The sequence below is a fragment of the Gossypium arboreum genome, chromosome 8, assembly GCF_025698485.1.
Source record: "Gossypium arboreum isolate Shixiya-1 chromosome 8, ASM2569848v2, whole genome shotgun sequence".
In the NCBI taxonomy this organism is placed as follows: Eukaryota; Viridiplantae; Streptophyta; class Magnoliopsida; order Malvales; family Malvaceae; genus Gossypium; species Gossypium arboreum.
The window spans coordinates 142,282,002-142,302,258 of record NC_069077.1 but is presented as its reverse complement, the minus strand read 5'-3'; the positions used below and the strand labels follow the sequence as shown (position 1 = coordinate 142,302,258).

General features: G+C 35.2%; 1 protein-coding gene across 16 annotated transcripts in view; it reads right to left on the bottom strand.

The window, feature by feature from the left end:
* Nucleotides 1–607: 607 nt before the first annotated feature.
* LOC108465572 (uncharacterized) overlaps nucleotides 608–20,257 on the bottom strand; it is a 30,890-nt gene continuing 11,240 nt past the window's right edge. For 3 of the 16 annotated variants that reach the window (XM_053018158.1, XM_053018159.1, XM_053018160.1), the window contains 4 exons: nucleotides 11,206–11,288; nucleotides 5,687–6,420; nucleotides 1,544–1,661; nucleotides 608–980 (listed from right to left, as the gene is read on the bottom strand). In XM_053018158.1, the coding sequence (XP_052874118.1) occupies nucleotides 5,874–6,420; nucleotides 11,206–11,288 (630 nt within the window). In that variant the 3' untranslated portion in view covers nucleotides 608–980; nucleotides 1,544–1,661; nucleotides 5,687–5,873. Of the gene's footprint in view, nucleotides 981–1,543; nucleotides 1,662–2,448; nucleotides 2,559–2,697; nucleotides 3,854–5,686; nucleotides 7,810–8,888; nucleotides 8,930–9,299; nucleotides 10,373–11,205; nucleotides 11,289–11,424; nucleotides 11,764–12,083; nucleotides 12,980–13,227; nucleotides 13,283–13,384; nucleotides 13,465–13,928; nucleotides 14,038–14,894; nucleotides 15,703–20,257 lie in introns of those variants that run through there. The other 13 variants (XR_008269493.1, XR_008269489.1, XR_008269492.1 and 10 more) reach the window with 13 other exon arrangements.

Below are 20,257 nucleotides of genomic sequence, written 5' to 3'. Positions count from 1 at the left end.
AACATCAGGAAAAAGGAAAATAAGTCTCAGGTCTTGGTTTTCAAGTGGGAATAACATCACTGACATTCAATGCATCTAGGGAGCTATCGATATCAGAGATAAGTTTTTGAAGGTGTTCATCCTTCAAGGCTTCACGGAATTCATTGGAAGAAGCTGCATGAGAGAACATTGTAGATATAGTAGTGTGAAGCGAATTAACCAGATTCAGCATCAAGACAGTTTGTCTAAAGGTTCTCTGCCTCTAACATCATATAGATAATGAAAACATTTTGATCATACAAGCTAGTTATCTGAAGCTGGAAGGCATTTAAGCTTCTACCATACAACTCAATCTGGTGTACAATGAGCCCCTGAGAATCAATTTACCTGATGTGGAAAAATGCTTCGGAACCCGACATAAAACTTCATGCAGACCAAATCTAGCTAAAAGCAATGCAATAGGCCTACTATAAAATGCAAAAAATATTCTACCACAAGTCTACCACAATACCCTTGGAATATCCTTTTAACGCATTACAACCTTTGGATCATCTATAACCATCATCAATATATTGAGCTCTAAGATATCTCTATGAGATTTCAGTATTTCTCCCATGGATAGATTGAATTCTTATCGAAAGCAAAAGATCAACTGGCAATTCCAATTTATGCAGTCATTTCCATGACTATATTTCCAAGTTAATCACAGATCTTACGACAAAGCTTTCCTTCATACATTTTGCATTTTTTTTGCACTTGGATATCTTGATTGGGTAGGGAAATATCAACAAGATGCCAGTGCATAAATTATCATGAGTGGATTCTTTTTCAAACATTTGCTCAACTGACGTTCTTCCCCCCACTTTAAGGAGGGTTTTACAACTCAAGCTATGATTAGATTAAAAAATATATACCAATAGACTGCATCTGCATAATTTGTAGCACTTCACTTGGGTCATCAACTTCTAGTTTCCTTTCCACCTGAAATCCTGGATTAGAACCTAAAATAAACAAAACAAACAATGCTTGAATTTTGATGGTCTCCAGGAAAAGAAAGGGGGATTTGATTAAGTTGTTGATATTAACACACCATGATGACAACAAATTAATTTGCACGTATGCGAATGACATTTCATGAAACTAAATTCTGAGTAGTGATTATCTCCACAAAACTCATCGTGAAGCAACATATCGAGCATGCAAATGTAAAACATGTTTCTTTGCGCAGGCTTTAAAATCATAAAGGCCCTCACTTGGTTAGATATAACCAAAGGCATTTGTTTTTAAAAGAAATGGTAGCTGTTAAAAGCCTTTATGAAGGTTCTTAAAAAATGTTACTAGATATTGAAGCTCGTAACATAAGCACATATGAAAAGGGAACATGAATGAGATTCAAATGTTAAAGCAGACTATTCACTAGGAAAATGAAACATTAAAATAACGACTTTCCTATTATATCTTCTGAAGAACTTCAAATAAGCATATATCTAAAGATAAACATCAAACACAACTTTCGAATTTTTAGATCACCAGAAAACTTTCAGTTAATGAACAAAGTACTTACCGGATCTTCCCAGGTGATTCTGGCTTGACATTGGGGGTCACTGCATTGTCAGTGGACACTGGCTATACACCAGTTGTTACAGCACTATCGATGGACCCTCAATTCACACCATGGATTCCTGCATTATTCACAAACTTGCATTAGTTTTTAAATTTGGCCATTTTGGAACCACAGAGCAAAGGCCAACTTCAGCTAGAAAACATAGGTAAAACCCCTTAGCTCTGTTATTTTCTGTTGACCTGAACTTAGTGGAAATAAACATTGGTTAAATTCGCAGTGGGTTTCCAATGACATAAAGCTCAGTATGGATTACTGAACAGACCAGAAAAGCAGTGTCAATACTGCTGATATTACTTGTTAGGAATATTGGTATGAGGAGGAGAAGCCCCACAAGCATTTGCTACAGAAGTTTGGCTATATTTTATTTCTTTCGTATCAAGAAATATTAGTACTCACTGTTGCACTGAAAAATCTTTACCAGAAGTGATAGCTTTAAAGTTTTCGGCCAATGAAAGCAAAATTCAAAGCTAATTAAAAATTTTTCAGTGCAACAATGAATACTGATATTTCTTTGTTACAAAAGAAATAAAATAATAAGGATTTTTCATTAAGGCAGCAATAAACAGCAAACATCACATACATCAACTTCAAAACATCATACCAAACATCATACCAAACACAGCCCTTTTTATTTAGACAGCTCTTAAGACAAACTAATGAACCTCTACTCTCTCATTCTAACTTAGAATGTGCTACCCCACAAGTCTCCATGCATTACTTTAGGCCAATAACGGGCTACTTGTCAAAATGCACAAGGACGACGTATCTTCTCCAACTTATTAGGGCAGGGGTGTTTGCATTTCTATCCATTTTAAGATAAAAACGGAAAAGGTCAAAAGTAGTACCTTTTGAATTGTTAAAAGCCAGACCAAGTTCCAGGTCACGACCAGAATTTGGTTGAGGGAAATTTGTTTTAAGAAACAAATACAAAAAATATATATAAAATGAGCATCACCTGTTGCAAGAATCAAGCCATAGTTCAAGAAGGGAAAAAAAAAAGGCCTGATTTCTAAAAGAACTTTCCAGCGTACAAATAGGCAGTGACTGAATCCGAAGAATTTAAAATCAGAAGTACAAAGGAAAAAGATCAGCACCTTATCATTTTCATACACCACGGTAGCTGCAATTTCCTTGTCCCGGTAATTCACATCGAAGTGAAAAGGGAAGGAACATTTACTGTCGAGAATTATTCTAAAAAAAAAAAAGAATTCTTTTTTTCAAAAATAAGAAATTGATGAATAGGAGGAGGAGGAGAAACATAGGCCTGGGCTGACATGGTAGTAGAATCAGAGGGAGCAGCAGCAAGGGCAGCTTCTTTCTAAGCCATGAGGGAAGATGCCAGAGGCAAACGGGTTAAGTGAGAACTTAACATAAATATAATCACTAACCCTAGTTTGTTGCCTTTTTGCATCGGGTGAAAAATTTATGTAAAATTATATTTAATATAAATTTGTGTAAACCGCACAGTTAGGTCTGAAGCAGGGCAGTGATAAATATAAATTTGTGTATATGTAATATAAATATAAATCAATAACCGCACAGTTAGGTTGAAAGGTACTCGCCACATATGACAAGCTCACTTCCATGCATACCTAGCTAAAGGATAAGCATTGTATAACTTATGAATGTTATAAATAATTACTGACATTCCTCAAGCTTTGGAGGGATAAATATAATGAGCATTCATATGTGCCGATTTACTGATGGTTGACTTAACAATTGGGATACTGGTTTTTTATAAAACATGGCTTATAAGTGTTCCCCTTAAATACTCCCCTCAAACCTCATAACAAGAATGGACCAACCTATCTACTACCACTTACAACTCTCGGCCCATCGAGTGAACTGCCTCCAACCTTCTTGCCACATTCTTATATTGTATCAACAAAACCCTCAATTTAATAAAGTTTAGGTTTTTTTTAAATATTTTTTATTTTATCTTTTACAGCACTAAAGTGATCTACTTGAACAACAGTTTTTTATAAAACATCTAGGCCAAACAAATCCTAAGCATCCAATTTCAAAACGAACATGTCAGTTGATCCAATATTTCAAGGAGAGAGCAGCAAAATACCAAAAGCTTTTTTGAAGAAACACAATTATTGGTTAAGCAGATGCTTTAAATCAAATTGCTTCTGGGAACTGGGACCAATTCAGAGCAGTAATATAAATAACATCAGGCATGATTCTCTACTTACATACTCCAGACCTCCTAAAGCTGGGAGAAATGCCAAAACACCATTGCCAAGTCTGATAGAAAATAACCAATAGAGAACCGTACAAGAGAATGATTAGGAAAAAACAATAAGAAATATGTTTCAAGTTAACCATCAACAAATAATACCAAGAATGTTACAGGCAAAGTTGAAGGAAAAGAAAGTCATCATGATCAAAGTGTAGCAAATTGTAAAGCAGCATTGAACATAGTTTGCAAGCCACATACCATTAAATTATAGAAATTGGTAGACCAAATATTAGTGCATCTTATAGACTAATTTGAACTCCCAAGGCTATGTTAATCAAAGGAAAAGAATAAACCCAGACAATCAATTCACATATTGATTTTCCTTTTTCAATGTTGTCATAGTGTATAAATTCTCCAATTCTTATCAATATCAACAAGCATCCCAATTAGACTATTAATATTTTTTTAAAACTAATGTACAGACTTTATGAGAAAACTAAGAAACAGAATGTCACAACTCACAACGAATTAAAAAGACATGTTATTACCATCCAGAAAAACTACCAAATAAACTCTACATGCGTCAAAACTCCCACCGGGTTCCTAGAACTAAAATCAAGCCAACACAGATGCAGTAAACAATTTACATACGGATGCTTTTTGTTTAGACAATTAGTATTCTGCTAAGCAAAGATTTAGAAGAAATAGAAAATAACACAAAAGCTATAATATTAAACAGAGGGAAACAAACAATCCAAAAATAAAGAACATATAGTAGAAGATAAACAAACAAAAAGAAGAACAAGACCGACAACTATAGATCTAAAAGACGGAACGAAAAAGTGATTTCTAAAGCTGAAAACCAAAAACCCTAAGAAAAACCCACTGAAATACTGTGTTCTTCATGAGAAAGAAAACAAGACTTAGTTAACATCTTCTAATGCAACACAATAACCACTCATAACTACTTTGTAATATAAAACAACCTTTTCAATTAAATTGCATCCCTAATTCCAGCCATGCCATGCATTTAGATATTACCTGAATATTTCAATCAAAATCCATTTCCAAATCATATAAGTACCAGCACACAAACAATTCCAACTAATGATGAGTGATGAGTGAAAGCACCTAGCAGTGTGAAAAGAAAACCAGATATGCATTGATCCATGGACGGATTAATATGCACCACCTTAGCACCAGATAAAATGCAAGACTTTTCACTCTAAATATGACCATGTTCTTCTAGTTAAAATTGATGTTAATTGAGCCCAAAGTCTCTTACTTTCGATTCTATTAGAAAGCACACAACAATGCCATACAAACTGCATTTTTCCTTGAAAAAAGAAAATCAAACAGCAATTGTATAAGGAAAGTGGCCTTAAATATATATTAACTGTAGATTAAATGAAAACAGACAAGTGTTCAAGTAATTGGAAACAGCTATTCCCTGACCTTAAATATATGAAAACTGTAGATTAAAGGATATCAACCTCATTTAACACTCAAGATTAAACTTACCAGTAAACAGAGAGTAGGCTTCCCCTAACATACCTATATCTTGACAGTTCAGAAAATTACAGCATAACTTTTTCACATTGTCCTAATCAAATTTCCACATCAACCATTAATGATTCGGGAAATTTTGAATTAAACCCAAAACACCACAAGAAGATTGTTCAAAGAATCAAATTCATGCAATAAAAACCGAAGTCATTAACCGAAGTCACTTTTTTTGAGCACCCTCTGAGCATTTGGAGTATGATGTTCCAAACATATTCTAAATACATGAAGAAAACTTAAAAGAAAATGAAACATACCATCTCGGGTATATGCTTAAACCAAGTCTGAGTAATATATTACTTAAGTGAAATGTTCTGTCTCGCATGTGAACTTACAGTTTCAAACATCTGGATCTTCTACAGTTGCAGTGTTTCCAGGCTTCAGTCTCATCTGGGAATGTTTATTCCTGAATTCAATAAATCCCACAGCTAAGAAAGCAATGTGAAACTTGCCTCTCCCCTTTTCAGCTATCTTGGGATTTGGATAGTTGGTCAACCCTGTCAGCAAAATGTTCATAAGGGATTATGAGCTGGTGAAAACATGACACTTTCGGAGAATCCTCCATATTTTCTGGTGCACAACGTCATGGTGGTCGCTATCAACATGATCACCAACTCTCCTAGCGGATGAGATCAAGGGATCAGGGTTTAATGGTCGAACTCCATGGTGATCATTATCAACATGATCACCGACTCTCCCAGCTGGTGAGATCAAGGGATCATGGTTTAACGGTAGAATATGAGATGGGAGCTGAATTAACGTGGCCTGATTTCCACCAAGGGAAGAGGGCTGAGAATCCAAACCTTGACGCACATGTTCCATAAATTCATCAGATTCAACATGTTCCCAGATGTTCTTAGATAAAAATTCCAACATCTTATCCAACCTTTCATCATTGGAAATCTCAACCATGCCATCATTCGTGTTATCATTAGTTTTTCCTGTGGTCACTTCCGAGGCATTGAAACAAGCACCATGTAGTTCATCATGTTGAGCCCAGAATTCACCATGTTTGATCAGAGAATCATCTTGGTTGCGACCATTTGAACTTGACCCACCAATTTCATCTCTAACATAAACAAAACAATCTTTAGTTATGAGCAAAGTGATTGGTTAGACTTCCAAAAATATCCTAAGTGAAAAAAAAAAACCTTTGAAGGAAGCTTAAGCTTATTGGTCGAAGGTCTATATCTAAATGTGGTGAGTTAAACAATGAAGAAATCAATGTAAAACTGGACTCAGAAAGCCTTTTCTTACACAGTGATGCTCTCGCTCTGGATGGCATTATAGGAGAGAGATCATTGAGAAATTGGGAAACAGGAGATTTCTACAATAGAAACAAAGGTTTTACCAAGAAAAACATTATGTGTTCATTTACGTCTCAGATGAAGCAGCGGATTTAAAAAATCACAGAAACTAGAAACGCCAGAGAAAACTTAGGGCTTCTCTCTCACGAAAACTCTCTTCCTACTGTAGCATGTTTTTTTTGGCCTGTTGTTACCCAAAGCTAAAAAAGAATGACAGGAAATAATTGAAAAGAAAGCTAGAGTGAGAGAGAATTGGTGAAGAAATGAGGGAGCTATGAATTGAATAGATATATTTGAGGATTTAAATTTCGAATGATGGGAAGGAAGCTGGCCTGATCGGAGGTAAGACAATATAAAATGAAGTAATTTCCTCATCATCAGCTAGGCAGGATTGTAGTATTGGATGAAAACAATTACTTCTAATCTGATCAATTAGCATTAAAGCAGAACGGGTCATTATCATAGTAGAAATGAATAAAATTCCCTACCCAGACCTTACAGTTGATTTAAGGGATAAAACAATTACTCTTGTGGCCCGCTTAATCCTCCTGTTAATTCATGCCCAACATTCTATGCTCAGACAAAGCTCAAGTGAGATCTATGATCTCGGGAGAAAACTTGGAAATTCTTCTTTTCTTGGTGCATGGCCTGACTCTATAGCAGGGAGATGGGGTTAATAAATCTATAACTCGAAACTAGGGACATGATCTCAGGTTCACGGTTTCCCTTTTCTCCATGACTGTTGATCTCCAGTGACTTCAAACTAGGGACATGATCTTTCAAAACTGCAACTTCAGTGGTCAATGGTTTCCCTTTTCTCCATGACTGTTGATCTCCACTGGCCCAAACAAAAGCTGAAAATTGCTTCTGAATCCAACATTCCTTCTCAATAATGCTTATATTGGTTCCTTCAGCTGTCTCTTCACTAGAAAGGCTAGTAACAACTGAGGAAGATGCTCATACTGGTGAACAAATGACATCAAATGGCTGACTGTGATATACTCCAAAAGTGCAAGTGTCCCCTAGCTTTTCATATTCCTCGTCAGTAGTTGATGGTTTCTCTTTTACCGATGGTTGTGGATCTTCATCAGATTCCATAGCATATTTAAACCGCATGCCCCTCAAAGACTCCTTCCCAGCAATGCTCATATCTGCACATTCAGCAGCATTTACCATGGTGAGGCCAGTAGCAATTGAGGTTGCCTTGCTAGGAGGGGGATGAATGAAAACTAGTGACTCTACATTACCTACTGGAAAAAGAAAGCAACATTTTCCAAAAGCTTCTTAAAATATGAATTACACAAAATCCGAAGCCATTTTTTTTCTGATAAGGTGCTATCCTAGAAGACATGAGATTCTTCAAACAGCTTTGAACCGACATTAAGAAAAACAAGAACACTTACAGATGTAAGGAACACACCCGTTTAACCATAAAACAGAAATGAAAAGGCAAAAGACAAAGTTAAGATTCATACTTGAAAATCAGTCTACGATGAAAAAGGAGATTTCGAAAATCACATAAAAACAGAAACGACTGAGAAAATTTAGGTTTATCTCTCTCACGAAAACTGTTTCCCTACTGTAGCGTGTATGTGTTTTTTTTTTTGGCCTCTCGTAACCCAAAACTAAAAAATAAAGTAAAAAGTTGAAGAGAGAGAATCGAGAAACAAATGGGGGATGTTTGTTTGGCCTCTGGTAACACGAAGGTAAAAAAGAATGAAAGCAAAAATTTGAAAAGAGAGCGAGAGAGATAGAGAATCAGCAAAGAAAAGGGGAACTCTGGAATGAAATAATGGGGAAGGAAGGGGATTTGAAAAGACTGAGGACAACGGGCATCTTCTTCTCGGAAGATTTTTTAAATCTCCGATGTATATTTAAGGCTTTTAAAATTACACTTTTACACGCTCTATTTATGAATTGACATGTAGAAAAATTTCTATTTCTCTACAAATTTGTTGGCCTTTGTTTTATGTATTTTATACTTAATATGTAAATTTTCAATATATGTCAGTGATGACTCTGGTTATGGTCTGTGTTTGCTCTGGCGACGTCATACTCCCAAGCATCTTGTCTCCCTAAATTTATAGTAGTTGAGTAGATAAGGATGAACTGTGTTTTATTTCATTTAAAATAAACTAGCTGACACTTAATGCTGGGATAACACTTGCTGACAGCAGAAATTATAGAGAGAGATTGTAGAAAATTCACTTGAGATTGTAGAGAGAGATACCTTGGGTTAATATGAATGGCCGATGTCCTAAAAAGAGAAACCTTTAGAGAAAATATTGTTACTAAACAGACCTGGTAATATTGTACACGACACAAGAAAAATAACTAAAATACAATATTACACAAGCACAGAAACAGACCTGGCAATTAGTATTCTGCTAAGCAAAGATTTAAAAGAAATAGATAATAACACAAAAGCTATAATATTAAACAGAGGGAAACAAACAATCCAAAAAGAAAGAACATATAGTAGAAGATAAACAAACAAAAATGAAGAACAAGACCGACATCTATAGATCTGAAAGACGGAACGAAACAGTATTTCTAAAGCTGAAAACCAAAAACCCTAAGAAAAATCCACTGAAATACAAGTAAAAAAGCATGGAGCTGAAACTAAAAAAGAGATTGATACCTGAAATGAGTCTCCGTTGAAGCAGCGAATTTCAAAAATCACAAAAACCAGAAACGCCAGAGAAAACCTAGGGTTTCTCTTTCACAAAACTCTCTTCCTACTCTAGCGTGTGTTTTTGGCCTGTGGATACCCAAAGCTAAAAAAGAATGACAGGAAAACGTTGAAAAGAGACCGAGAGTGAGAGAGAATCTTCGAAGAAATGGGGGGCAATGGATTGGATAGATATATTTGAGGATTTAAATTTCGAATGATGGGAAGGAAGCTGGCCTGATCGGATGTAAGACGCTGGAAAGTGTGTGGAGGAAGCGGCAGCGCTTCGTTAGAAAGGACAATAAAGGAGGAAGAGGAAAAAAGAAGAAAAATAGTAGAAAAGAGGAGAGAACAAAGGGAGAACCGAACGTGAGAAAGATGAATGAAGAAAGAGTTTTTATATCATTTATTTTGAAAACGGTTTGAATTTTATTTTATTTTTTGAAAAAATATCGGACTGGATACTAAAATAGCTAAATAAACAGTTTATACACAAAACAGAATAAAACCCATAGTAAAGGGCTCATCTGACTAACTAAATGAAGCCCCAAAATCAGTCCAGTAAATGGGGTACAACCTAAGCTCAAAACCAGACATTTCATTACATAGGCCCGTAATGGAATAAGCCCGTAATAGGGCATTCCATTGAACCAAACATGTGTTTAAGGTGGGCCCACGGAATAAGGTTGTAATGGCATAACCATTACATTGAACCAAACATGGCCTGAATAAAACCCAAAGCAAGGCAACAAAATAATAATATAAGGGCCCATCAGACTAACTAAATGAAGGCCCAAAATCAGTCCAGTACATGACATGCAACCTAAGCTCAATAACCCAGTAACCAAAACCTAAGAGGTCCACATCCCCATACACTCAAACGAAAGCCCAAACACACCAGCCCAACAGCAAACCTTAAGCCTCAAACCCAAGCCCCAAGCCTCAAACCCTCAGAACCCAAACCGGATATCCCTGGAATGGGATATACCAGAACCGTGTTATCCTAAATTAGGATATCCCAAATCCCGGGATATCCCTGGAATGGGATATCCCTACCAGGAATAACCATGACAGGTATCCCGGTTCAAACACGTAAAAAACTCTGAACCGGTTATCAAATCAGCTGAACCGGGCACCAAAATACTGAACCGGAACGGGATATCCTGAAGATAACAGAGGAATAGCTTATCCCGAAATGGAATATAATGGGGTATCCTTGTGCAGAATAAGAATGAATATTAACAAGAAAAATCTGCTCAGACACAAGCCAACCCAATAACAAGCTAACCAAATAACACAGTACTTACTAAAACGTCGTCGCGAGAATATTTAATGTCCAATTCTCTGAAAATATTTAAAAACTCAGTATGATTTAATTAGTGTTTTCTTAAATAAAATATTTCTACTTGTTGAAAAAGGGAAAATCAAGAGACAATAAAAGGGAAAGAAACAAGAAAATGTTTCCAGTTATTTTCTGCTAATCAGTTAGGGTTTTAGGGTAGATACTCGTATAGTTGATAGAAACATATGTTGGCTATAAAATCTCATAAATACGACTGAAAGATTTGTAAGAAAATGTCCTTAAATACAGAGGGAAACAAACAATCGAAAAAAAGAAAACACATAACAAGCGATAAACTATCAAAAAAATGAGGACATCACAAGATTTAAAAAGACGAATATAAGCAGTGTCTCATAAGGCTGAACACCAAAACGAATAACAAAAAAACAATGAAAAAACTTAAAAAGAAGCATAAATCTGAAAACTAAAACAGAGATGAAAACCACAATACCCACAGAAATAAGAGAAGATAAGCATAGGTCTGAAACTAAAAAAGACGTGAAAATAAAAAGTTAGTCAAAGTGAAAATCATACCTGAAATTACAATCCGATGAAGGGTGGGATTTCAATATCCTGCTGTAGCAAGTGTGTTTTGTTGGCACGTGGTTACACAAAAGCTAAAAAAAAAAATAAGGAAAAAATTGGAAAGAGACCCAGATAGAATCTGCGTATTAAAGAAAGGGAGGAAGAGAAAAAAAAAAAAAAAAAAAAAACAAAACAAAAGAAAAAGAAAGTAAAAATCCTATCATTGACCTTCGAGTGATCCATTTTCCATTCATGGATTTCATACATGAGGAGCAGTATTTCAAACGTCCATATATATCTGTGCATATTACAAGCAAAGCTCATGATGCTTTAAAGGAAAAACTGCTTGAACAAGATAGCGTAACTTGTTTCTAATATGTCACCTGTAAAGTCAGATCTAAGAGTTTCACATGAACGTGCAACTTGTTCGATGCACGGTGAGATGGAACACAGAGTTCCATCTTGTTTCAACATGTTTCAAGCTGAAGGAATGGCTAGCTAAGGTTGCGGTAGGTCCAGAAATACGGAGTCAGCCAACCCAGAAATCTGATCAGGAAATCCCTCAGCCTGAATATCTCGGATGTGAAGGAGTGAAAAATCATAAGACATTCCTCCTTTCGCGAAACAACACAGAAGAATCAAAGAAAAAAAACCAACCATCCTTGGATCTTTCTATTATCTATTTGACAAACAGAAACCATAAAATGGGATAAAATATGCATCGTAAATGAGTCATACGCAAGGTTCCATAAAACCGAGATAATTTTGAGACTATGAAGCATGACAGCAACAGAATGTCGTATTTCAAAGAATACATCTACCTAAGCAATTACTATATAATATTTCATCACAATGCACTTTTGCAAACAATAAACATTAAGGCTTACCTAGCTGAGGCAGCCCTCTGTTCATGGAAATCAAAGGTATACACATGTCCCGTTGGAGCCACAGCCCTTGCAAACGATGTTGTTAATGAGCCACTACCGGTCCCGGATTCAAGAACCAAACATCCCAGAACTACTTCCAAGTACATGATCACAAAGCTAATATCCGCAATATAAAGAATCTGAGTCCTATGACTTAGAACCAAAGTCCATAACTCCGATGTCGGAGCCAATAGGTAAACGAATCCACCTCTGTCACTGAAAATTATAGAACCAAATGGCTTCCCGATCTAATCTGAATGTTTAAATACAGCGAAACGATTTTGAAGAACCGAATTCTCGCACACTTTAACAGCTTTCATAGTATCATGCCTCTCATATGCAATAATCAAATCTCCATCTCTAATGCAGTGAGTGAAAGATATCTTCATTGAGGAATCAATAAGCAATACCCTTAAAAGACGGAAAACACATTCAATTGAATACACAGATGATGTTGGACTAATATGCAATTTCTGTACCAAAATTTACTCCCCAAAATGAAAATATTTACCACATACCCAAAGTTCCATTAAGAATAAACTATAACCTAGAATGTCAGGAAGACCTGAATTCATTAATATATACAAAAGAGGAAAACAGAAAAAGAGGGAAACAGTAAACCAAATTCATTAATATTTGAAGATTTGTTATGAAAGCAGAAGAAAAGAGGAAGAAAAAGAAAACAAAAGAGGGAGATCGAGAGAGATAGAGAGAAATGGCAAATAAATGGGGCTAGATGTAGATTGAAGAGATACTTAACAAATGGGGGTAGATGTAGATGTCAGATTTGAGGAAAACAGTAAGCCGAAAGCCATCATTGCAACTTCCTACTTCTTTTTCACTGCCAATTCCACTTCCTGATATGTTAAAAGAAATGGAGAAGGTAGGAATTAAATTCATGCAAACTAATACGATAAAAACCGAAGTCATTAACCAATAGCTTAAAATGGAAAGTGGACTCAATTTGTTAGTTCCTTCTCACAGTTACATCTTAATTAATTAATCACTGCTTTTTTGGGTAACAATTAATCCATTCTTTAAATCTTTTTTTATTTATTTATAAATAAACAAACAACCAAAAGATAGTTGATAAAATGACACTTACAGTTTTGCACTGGCAGAATCAGGCTTTTGAACTCCAATCTCTGAAGTATTCATTGCTGCATACAAACCAAAATTTACAGGAAAATTTCAACTTTTTATAAAACGCATAAAAAACAATTCTAAGTTCTGAATTAAATTACTATTTTATAAAAAAATACCTTCATTCATTCTCACATGCTTGTGATTCCAGTCAAATTTGATAGCAAAATGACCGAGACAGAAAGATCTTGTTCTAGTTCTGAAAATTATAGATGTAAGCTATTTCAATTATCGTTACTCAGACATAATGAACAACTGAGCTGAGTTTGGATCTTCTTTTTAGCCTTAACATAGGGAAATAAATGAAAACTGGAAAATGAAACACTAAATGATTAATAATTAAACTTTTAGGGAAATCAATGTTGTACATAAAATTTAGAAATTATTATCATTATTGATATATTTCCTTCAATTGTGGATTATATTCCAATTATTACACTGTAAAACAAGATAAAAGAGTAACATACTTAAAACTAGTTAGGACATAAAATCTTTTAAATATCCTGTAATAAATAAAAAATATCCTGTAACATATTTAAGTGGGAATATTTCCCACTGACAAGCTTTCAACTTTTAGAAGCCAAGGAAGGAAGTTTAAGCCATCTCAACTCTATAACCCACACCACACAATGTTAATCTTTATCTATCTTCTTATACACTCACCTCATTCATTCCACTATTACCAAAATTGCCACTCATTTTAAACCTTGTCCACCGTACACCCTACCCTCTAGTTTCCTTGTAAGACCTAAAATTCCCCATTTCTGATGGCCTTTTTTTTTAAGGCAAAAGAAAAGAGACAAAACATTGAAGGCAAAAGAATTATACACAATCTTAATAAGGCTTGCTAGAGAAAAACAAATCAAATCAGTGGAAAAGAAACCAAACTAGTGCAATGGAGGAAACCAAACCAGTGGAAAAATGAGAGGTAATGAACAATTGCCTGCAACTAAATACAAAAATCTTACGATAGATTGGTGATCAAGTTATAATCTCTCTGTCCAATCAACTATCAAAATTATGAAGGGGACCCTTAATTTAAATTGCATAAAACAGATGAAGATAGGTACAAAAGATGATCATGCTTTTCATTAGTTTTTAAGGAGAATTACTACCCAACATTAGCAAATAGAAACCCATCTGCTGGCTTCAAAATGTAGCGACACACTAATAACAAAGAAAACCAGTAGAAAGTTACAACTACACACTTAAATATTAAATATTCGAGATCCATTGTGCTAATTCAATATTAAAAAAATTGAAACTTAGAAATTAAAAATGAAAGAAGCATAGCAGATCAAATTAGATTTAAATTAAATATAAATATCACTGACTCACTGTACAAATACAATAAATATCTAATATTCCAATTAGTACTGCAAGCAAGAAGACAACAAATATTATAAAAACAAAAAATGAAAGCATCAAGTTATTCAAAATCAAATATTAAGAATCACTATCGAAACATTAACTACAATACATACAAAAACAAAACTTTTGGGGTAGAATTCAACAAAACCACTTGAAAAATCACTATCCAAAACCCTAATTATATATTAAAAAAAACAAAGTAGAATTCATCAAAACTACTGTATACTTCAACAACTCGAAACTGAATGCAGACTTTACCATTAGCCGGCTGCGCTGAATAAAACCCTAGGGGAAAAGGAAAAAATTGTAAAAGCAGAAAGCAGAAGAATAAAAGGAGCGGGTTTGGTTTTATGAGCCACTTGCATGCCAAAAATGCTACTGAGTTATGGTTGTGTAGTAACGGGTTTGCTCTTACTTGAAAAAAGAAAAAGGAATACAAATTTAATTTTGCTCTTACTTGAAAGAGATTGATGGGTGGTGACGCGTGGACCGATGGTGACTACCTGACTGGAGAACGATGATGGTGGAACGGTGGTGACTGCCTAACTGGTGAACGACGATGGGGGTGGCCGGTGGGTGTTGGATTGGAGAAGGCAAAGTTATTTTGTTAGAGATTTAGAAATTAGCTGTTAGTTGAGGGATTAGAAATTGGGGGCAGTTGGAGAGGAAAAGAAAACTAACGGTACGCAATTAGGCATTTGATTCGGGTTGATATAATATTTGATGTTTATACATTATTTTAGAAAGAATGAAAGAAACCTCAACAAAAGCCCACAACTTGAATAGGTGCTCTCCTCTGCTGATGCGAGTTGGAAAAGTGTGGGCCATTAAACCAAGTTGCCAACTTCTCAAATAATTAAAGCCTCATAGCATAGCAAGATATTGCCAACAATCTTTTTGCACTAATAAACCTCTTGGTTGATTGAAAACATTATTCACATTCATGAGGACCGGTTTTCATTTTTCGGTTCTGCATCATCTTCTAGATCATCCTCGCCTTCAATGGGAATGTCTTCGCTGTAATCATCTAATGAACCAACAGGAAAAATGACGTCACCAGAAGCCCAAAGACTCTCAAACCCCAAGTCCAAAATCAAAACCCCAAAAAGTCATCTGCCATGTGGAAGTTACAAAAAAAAAAAAGCTTTTTACCGTTGAGTTTTATTTGTGTAGCCATAAATCTTATTTTGTATTCAGTGAGATTTGTTAACTTTGTATATCATTCTGCTGTAAATAAACAATCTTATCATAGACTAATGGACGCTTTTCATTACGATTTTTTGACATTTTTTTTTTCTCTTGTTCGGTTTTTTTTTCTCTTGGTTGGAAAAACTAAAGAACATGTGAAAAATTGTTAGGAATTGCGGATTTTTAATTCAATTCAATGATGCTAATGCATCGTTATAACAAGCTTAAAGGTTTTCTTATTGATGATATCGATATTAATGATAGTGACGATATTGATATTGATGGTAGTGACGCTATTGATGATAGTGACGCTATTGATCGTGACCTTGATACAGAGCTGGAGCTTCTAACTATGATGAATGCGACTTTTCTTGGTCTCATAATTCAAATTGGGGAAAAAGGTATCAAAAGGATCTAAAATATTAACCTCCATTTTGAAGACTTATGGGTAAAAGCTTATAAAAACGCTCTTAAATTTAGTTAAGCAAATATGTTTCATAACTAAAAAACCAAAGAGGCTGCAAGGTTAGGATTATTGGTATGAGGAGAAGCCCCACGAGCAGTTGCTACAGAAGTTTGGCTATATTTTATTTCTTTCGTAACAAAGAAATATCAGTACTCACTATTGCACTGAAAAAATTTTTAATTAGCTTTGAATTTTGCAACAGTGATAGCTTTAAAGCTTTCGGTCAATGGAAGCAAAATTCAAAGCTAATTAAAAAATTTCAGACAGAGACATTTCAGTACCAATATGTAGAATTAAAACATCAGTAGCACAAGTCAACCAAAACTTGAACACCAAGTAAGAACAGACAGCGCCAGGACATGGAAATACCAATGATCGCACAGAGAACTCAATAAAACAGAACAAATATCACTATCAAGCCATGAAAATACTTCCCTTCAAATGCCAACCTTACCTAATACATCTGCTATCTCATTTCCCTGAAAACATTTGACCAGCTGACTGACCAATTAATGAACCTAATAATTTCAAGGCATGAGGCCACTTCCACGTTCATTTCTTAGAATCCATCCTCTTAAATACAATCAGCATCCCTCAAAATTCCAACAAATTCTCATCTATTACTCTTAGCAAGACAGCTAGTGAAAATAAATTAAACAAAAATAAAAAACACAGCCCTTTATATAGACAGCTATTAAGACAAACAAAAGAACCTCTACTCTCTCATTCTAACTTAGAATGTGCTACCCCACAAGTCTCCATGCATTACTTTAGGCCAATAATAGGCTACTTGTCAAAATGCACAACGACGACGTATCTTCTCCAACTTATTAGGCCAGGGGGTGTTTGCATTTCTATCCATTTTAAGATAAAAACGGAAAAGGTCAAAAGTAGTGCCTTTTGAATTGTTAAAAGCCAGACCAAGTTCTAGGTCACGACCAGAATTTGGTCGAGGGAAATTTGTTTTAAGAAACAAATACAAAAAATATATATAAAATGAGCATCACCTGTTGCAAGAATCAAGCCATAGTTCAAGAAGGGAAAAATAGGGCCTGATTTCTAAAAGATCTTTCCAGCGTACAAATAGGCAGTGACTGAATCCGCAGAATTTAAAATCAGAAGTAAAAAGGAAAAAGATCAGCACCTTATCATTTTCATACACCACAGTAGCTGGGATTTCCTTATCCCGGTAATTCACATCGAAGGGAAAAGGGAAGCAACATTGATGAATAAGAAAAATAGAATTCTTATTTTTCTAAAATAAGAAATTGATGAATAGGAGGAGGAGGAGAAACATAGGCCTGGGCTGACATGGGAATAGAATCAGAGGGAGCAGCAGCAAGGGCAGCTTCTTTCTAAGTCATGAGGGAAGATGCCAGAGGCAAACGGGTTAAGTGAGAACTCAAAACAAACAATGGGCTCTTCTTTATTTCCATCTATAAATATAATCACTAACCCTAGTTTCTTGCCTTTTTGCATCGGGTGAAAAATTTATGTAAAAATTATATTTAATATAAATTTGTGTAAACCGCACAGTTAGGTCTGAAGCAGGGCAGTGATAAACAGTGATAAATAGAAATTTGTGTATATTTAATATAAATATAAATCACTAACCGCACAGTTAGGTTGAAAGGTACTCGCCACATATGACAAGCTCACTTCCATGCATACATAGCTAAAGGATAAGCATTGTATAACTTCTGCATATTATAAATAATTACTGACATTCCTCAAGCTTTGGAGGGATAAATATCATGAGCATTCTCCATTGGCGAGTACCTTTCGACCTTTTCAGGCATACCTCAAAGAAGGTACAATTATATAAGTAATTACAAGTTTTTCAGGGAAAAATATTGTGCAATGTTCAAGCACATATTTCCAGGAACTTAGCTTTTAATGCATACTTCTACTTCTCAAACACTTAACCTACGAGACATACTTTCTATTCTTAGACACAGCCTTCAAGGCATACTTCATCTTCTTCGGCACTTAGCCTTTAAGGCAAACTTCGTCTTCTCAAATACTTAGCCTTCAAGGCATGCTTCGTCTTCTATGACACTTAGCCTTCAAGGCATACTTCGTCTTCTTAGACACAGCCTTCAAGGCTTCTTAGACACAGCCTTCAAGGCATACTTCAACTTCTCAAACAACTAAACTTCTCAAACACCTTGCACATTTATACTTTGCCTCCAAGGCTTCATGCATTCATACTTTGAATGTTTACACCTTGCCTTCAAGGCCTTGTGCAAATTTCACAAGAACAATCAAATCACAAACTTCGCAAAAATTTCCTCCAATTTTATGAAACAAAGTAGGCAGAAAATTTTCTAGACAGAGCTTGTCCAGAACATAGAGACTTCACTAATACTTTTTGTCTCAGGTAAGGTTACTTTATAACCTTCCCTTCAACTGAGGGCAATTGTTACACATATCCTCACTTAACATACCTTCACCAGACCTCAACAATGGGGACAACCCCACCAATCACCACCCTCTGCCCAAGGCCACGACACGCCAAGCTAAACCACTCTGTTGTCACTACTCTTTATCCTCATTACATCAAATCACATAGCCACCCTAATACTGCACCCCTTTGAATAACAAGCCCACCAATAAAACTCCAATAATAGCCTTTGAATAACAAGGACACATGGCTTATAAGTGTTCCCCTTAAATACTCCAATAACAGCCTACGTCCAATACGCTTTCATTGGAAAAGCGTTTTACAGGGAGCAATTTCAGCCACGTCAGCTAAAAATGTGCCCTAGAAGACACATTTTCATTAAAAAGCCTCTTTGCTCAGATGATTAAATGTTAGACCTGATTTATCATTTAATATAAAGTGGTTGCAAAACAATTAATTAAAATGTTTATAAAAATATTGTGATACATATTAAATAATGTTTTTACTTGTTGAAAAAGCGAATATCAAGAGAATAAAAGGGAAAGGAACAAGAAAATGTTTCCATTTATTTTCTGCTAATCAGTTTGGGTTTTAGGGTAGATACTCGTATAGTTGATAGAACATATCTTCGCTATAAAATCTCATAAATAGGACTGAAAGATTTGTAAGAAAATGTCCTTAAACTAAAACAGAGATGAAAACTTGTTCTAAAGATGAAAACCACAATACCCACAGAAATAAAAGAAGAGAAGCATAGGTTTGAAACTAAAAAAGACGTGAAAAGAAAAAATTAGTCGAAGTGAAAATCATACCTGAAATTACAATCCGATAAAGGGTGGGATGTCAATATCCTGCTGTAACAAGTGTGTTTTTTTGGCACGTGGTTATACAAAAGCTAAAAAAAAAAAATTCAAGGAAAAAAATGGAAAGAGACCCAGATAGAATCTGCGTATTAGAGAAAGGGAGGAAGAGAAAATTAAAAAAAAAAAAAAAAGAAAAAGAAGTTAAAAATCCTATCATTGACCTTCAAGTGATCCATTTTCCATTCACGGATTTCATACATGCGGAGCAGTATTTCAAACGTCCATATATCTGTGCATATTACAAGCAAAGCTCATGATGCTTTAAAAGAAAAACTGCTTGAACAAGATAGGATAAACTTGGTTCTAATATGTTACCTGTAAAGTCAGATATAAGAGTTTCACATGAACGTTGTACTTGTTCGATGCATGGTGAGAAGGAACACAGAGTTCCATCTTGTGTCAACATGTTTCAAGCTGAAGGAATGGCTAGCCAAGGTTGCGGTAGGTCCAGAAATACAGAGTCAGCCAACCCAGAAAACTGATCGGGAAATCCCTTACCCTGAATATCTCGGACTCCCACAGTGATTAAAGTGCTTATTCCAGTCCTCTCGAAGTCCTCTCTGTTGAAGGAGTGAAAATTCGTAAAACATTCCTTCTTTCGCGAACCAACACAGAAGAATCAAAGAAAAAAAAAAAACAACCATCCTTAAATCTTTCTATTATCAATTAGACAAACAGAAATATAATGGGATAAAATATG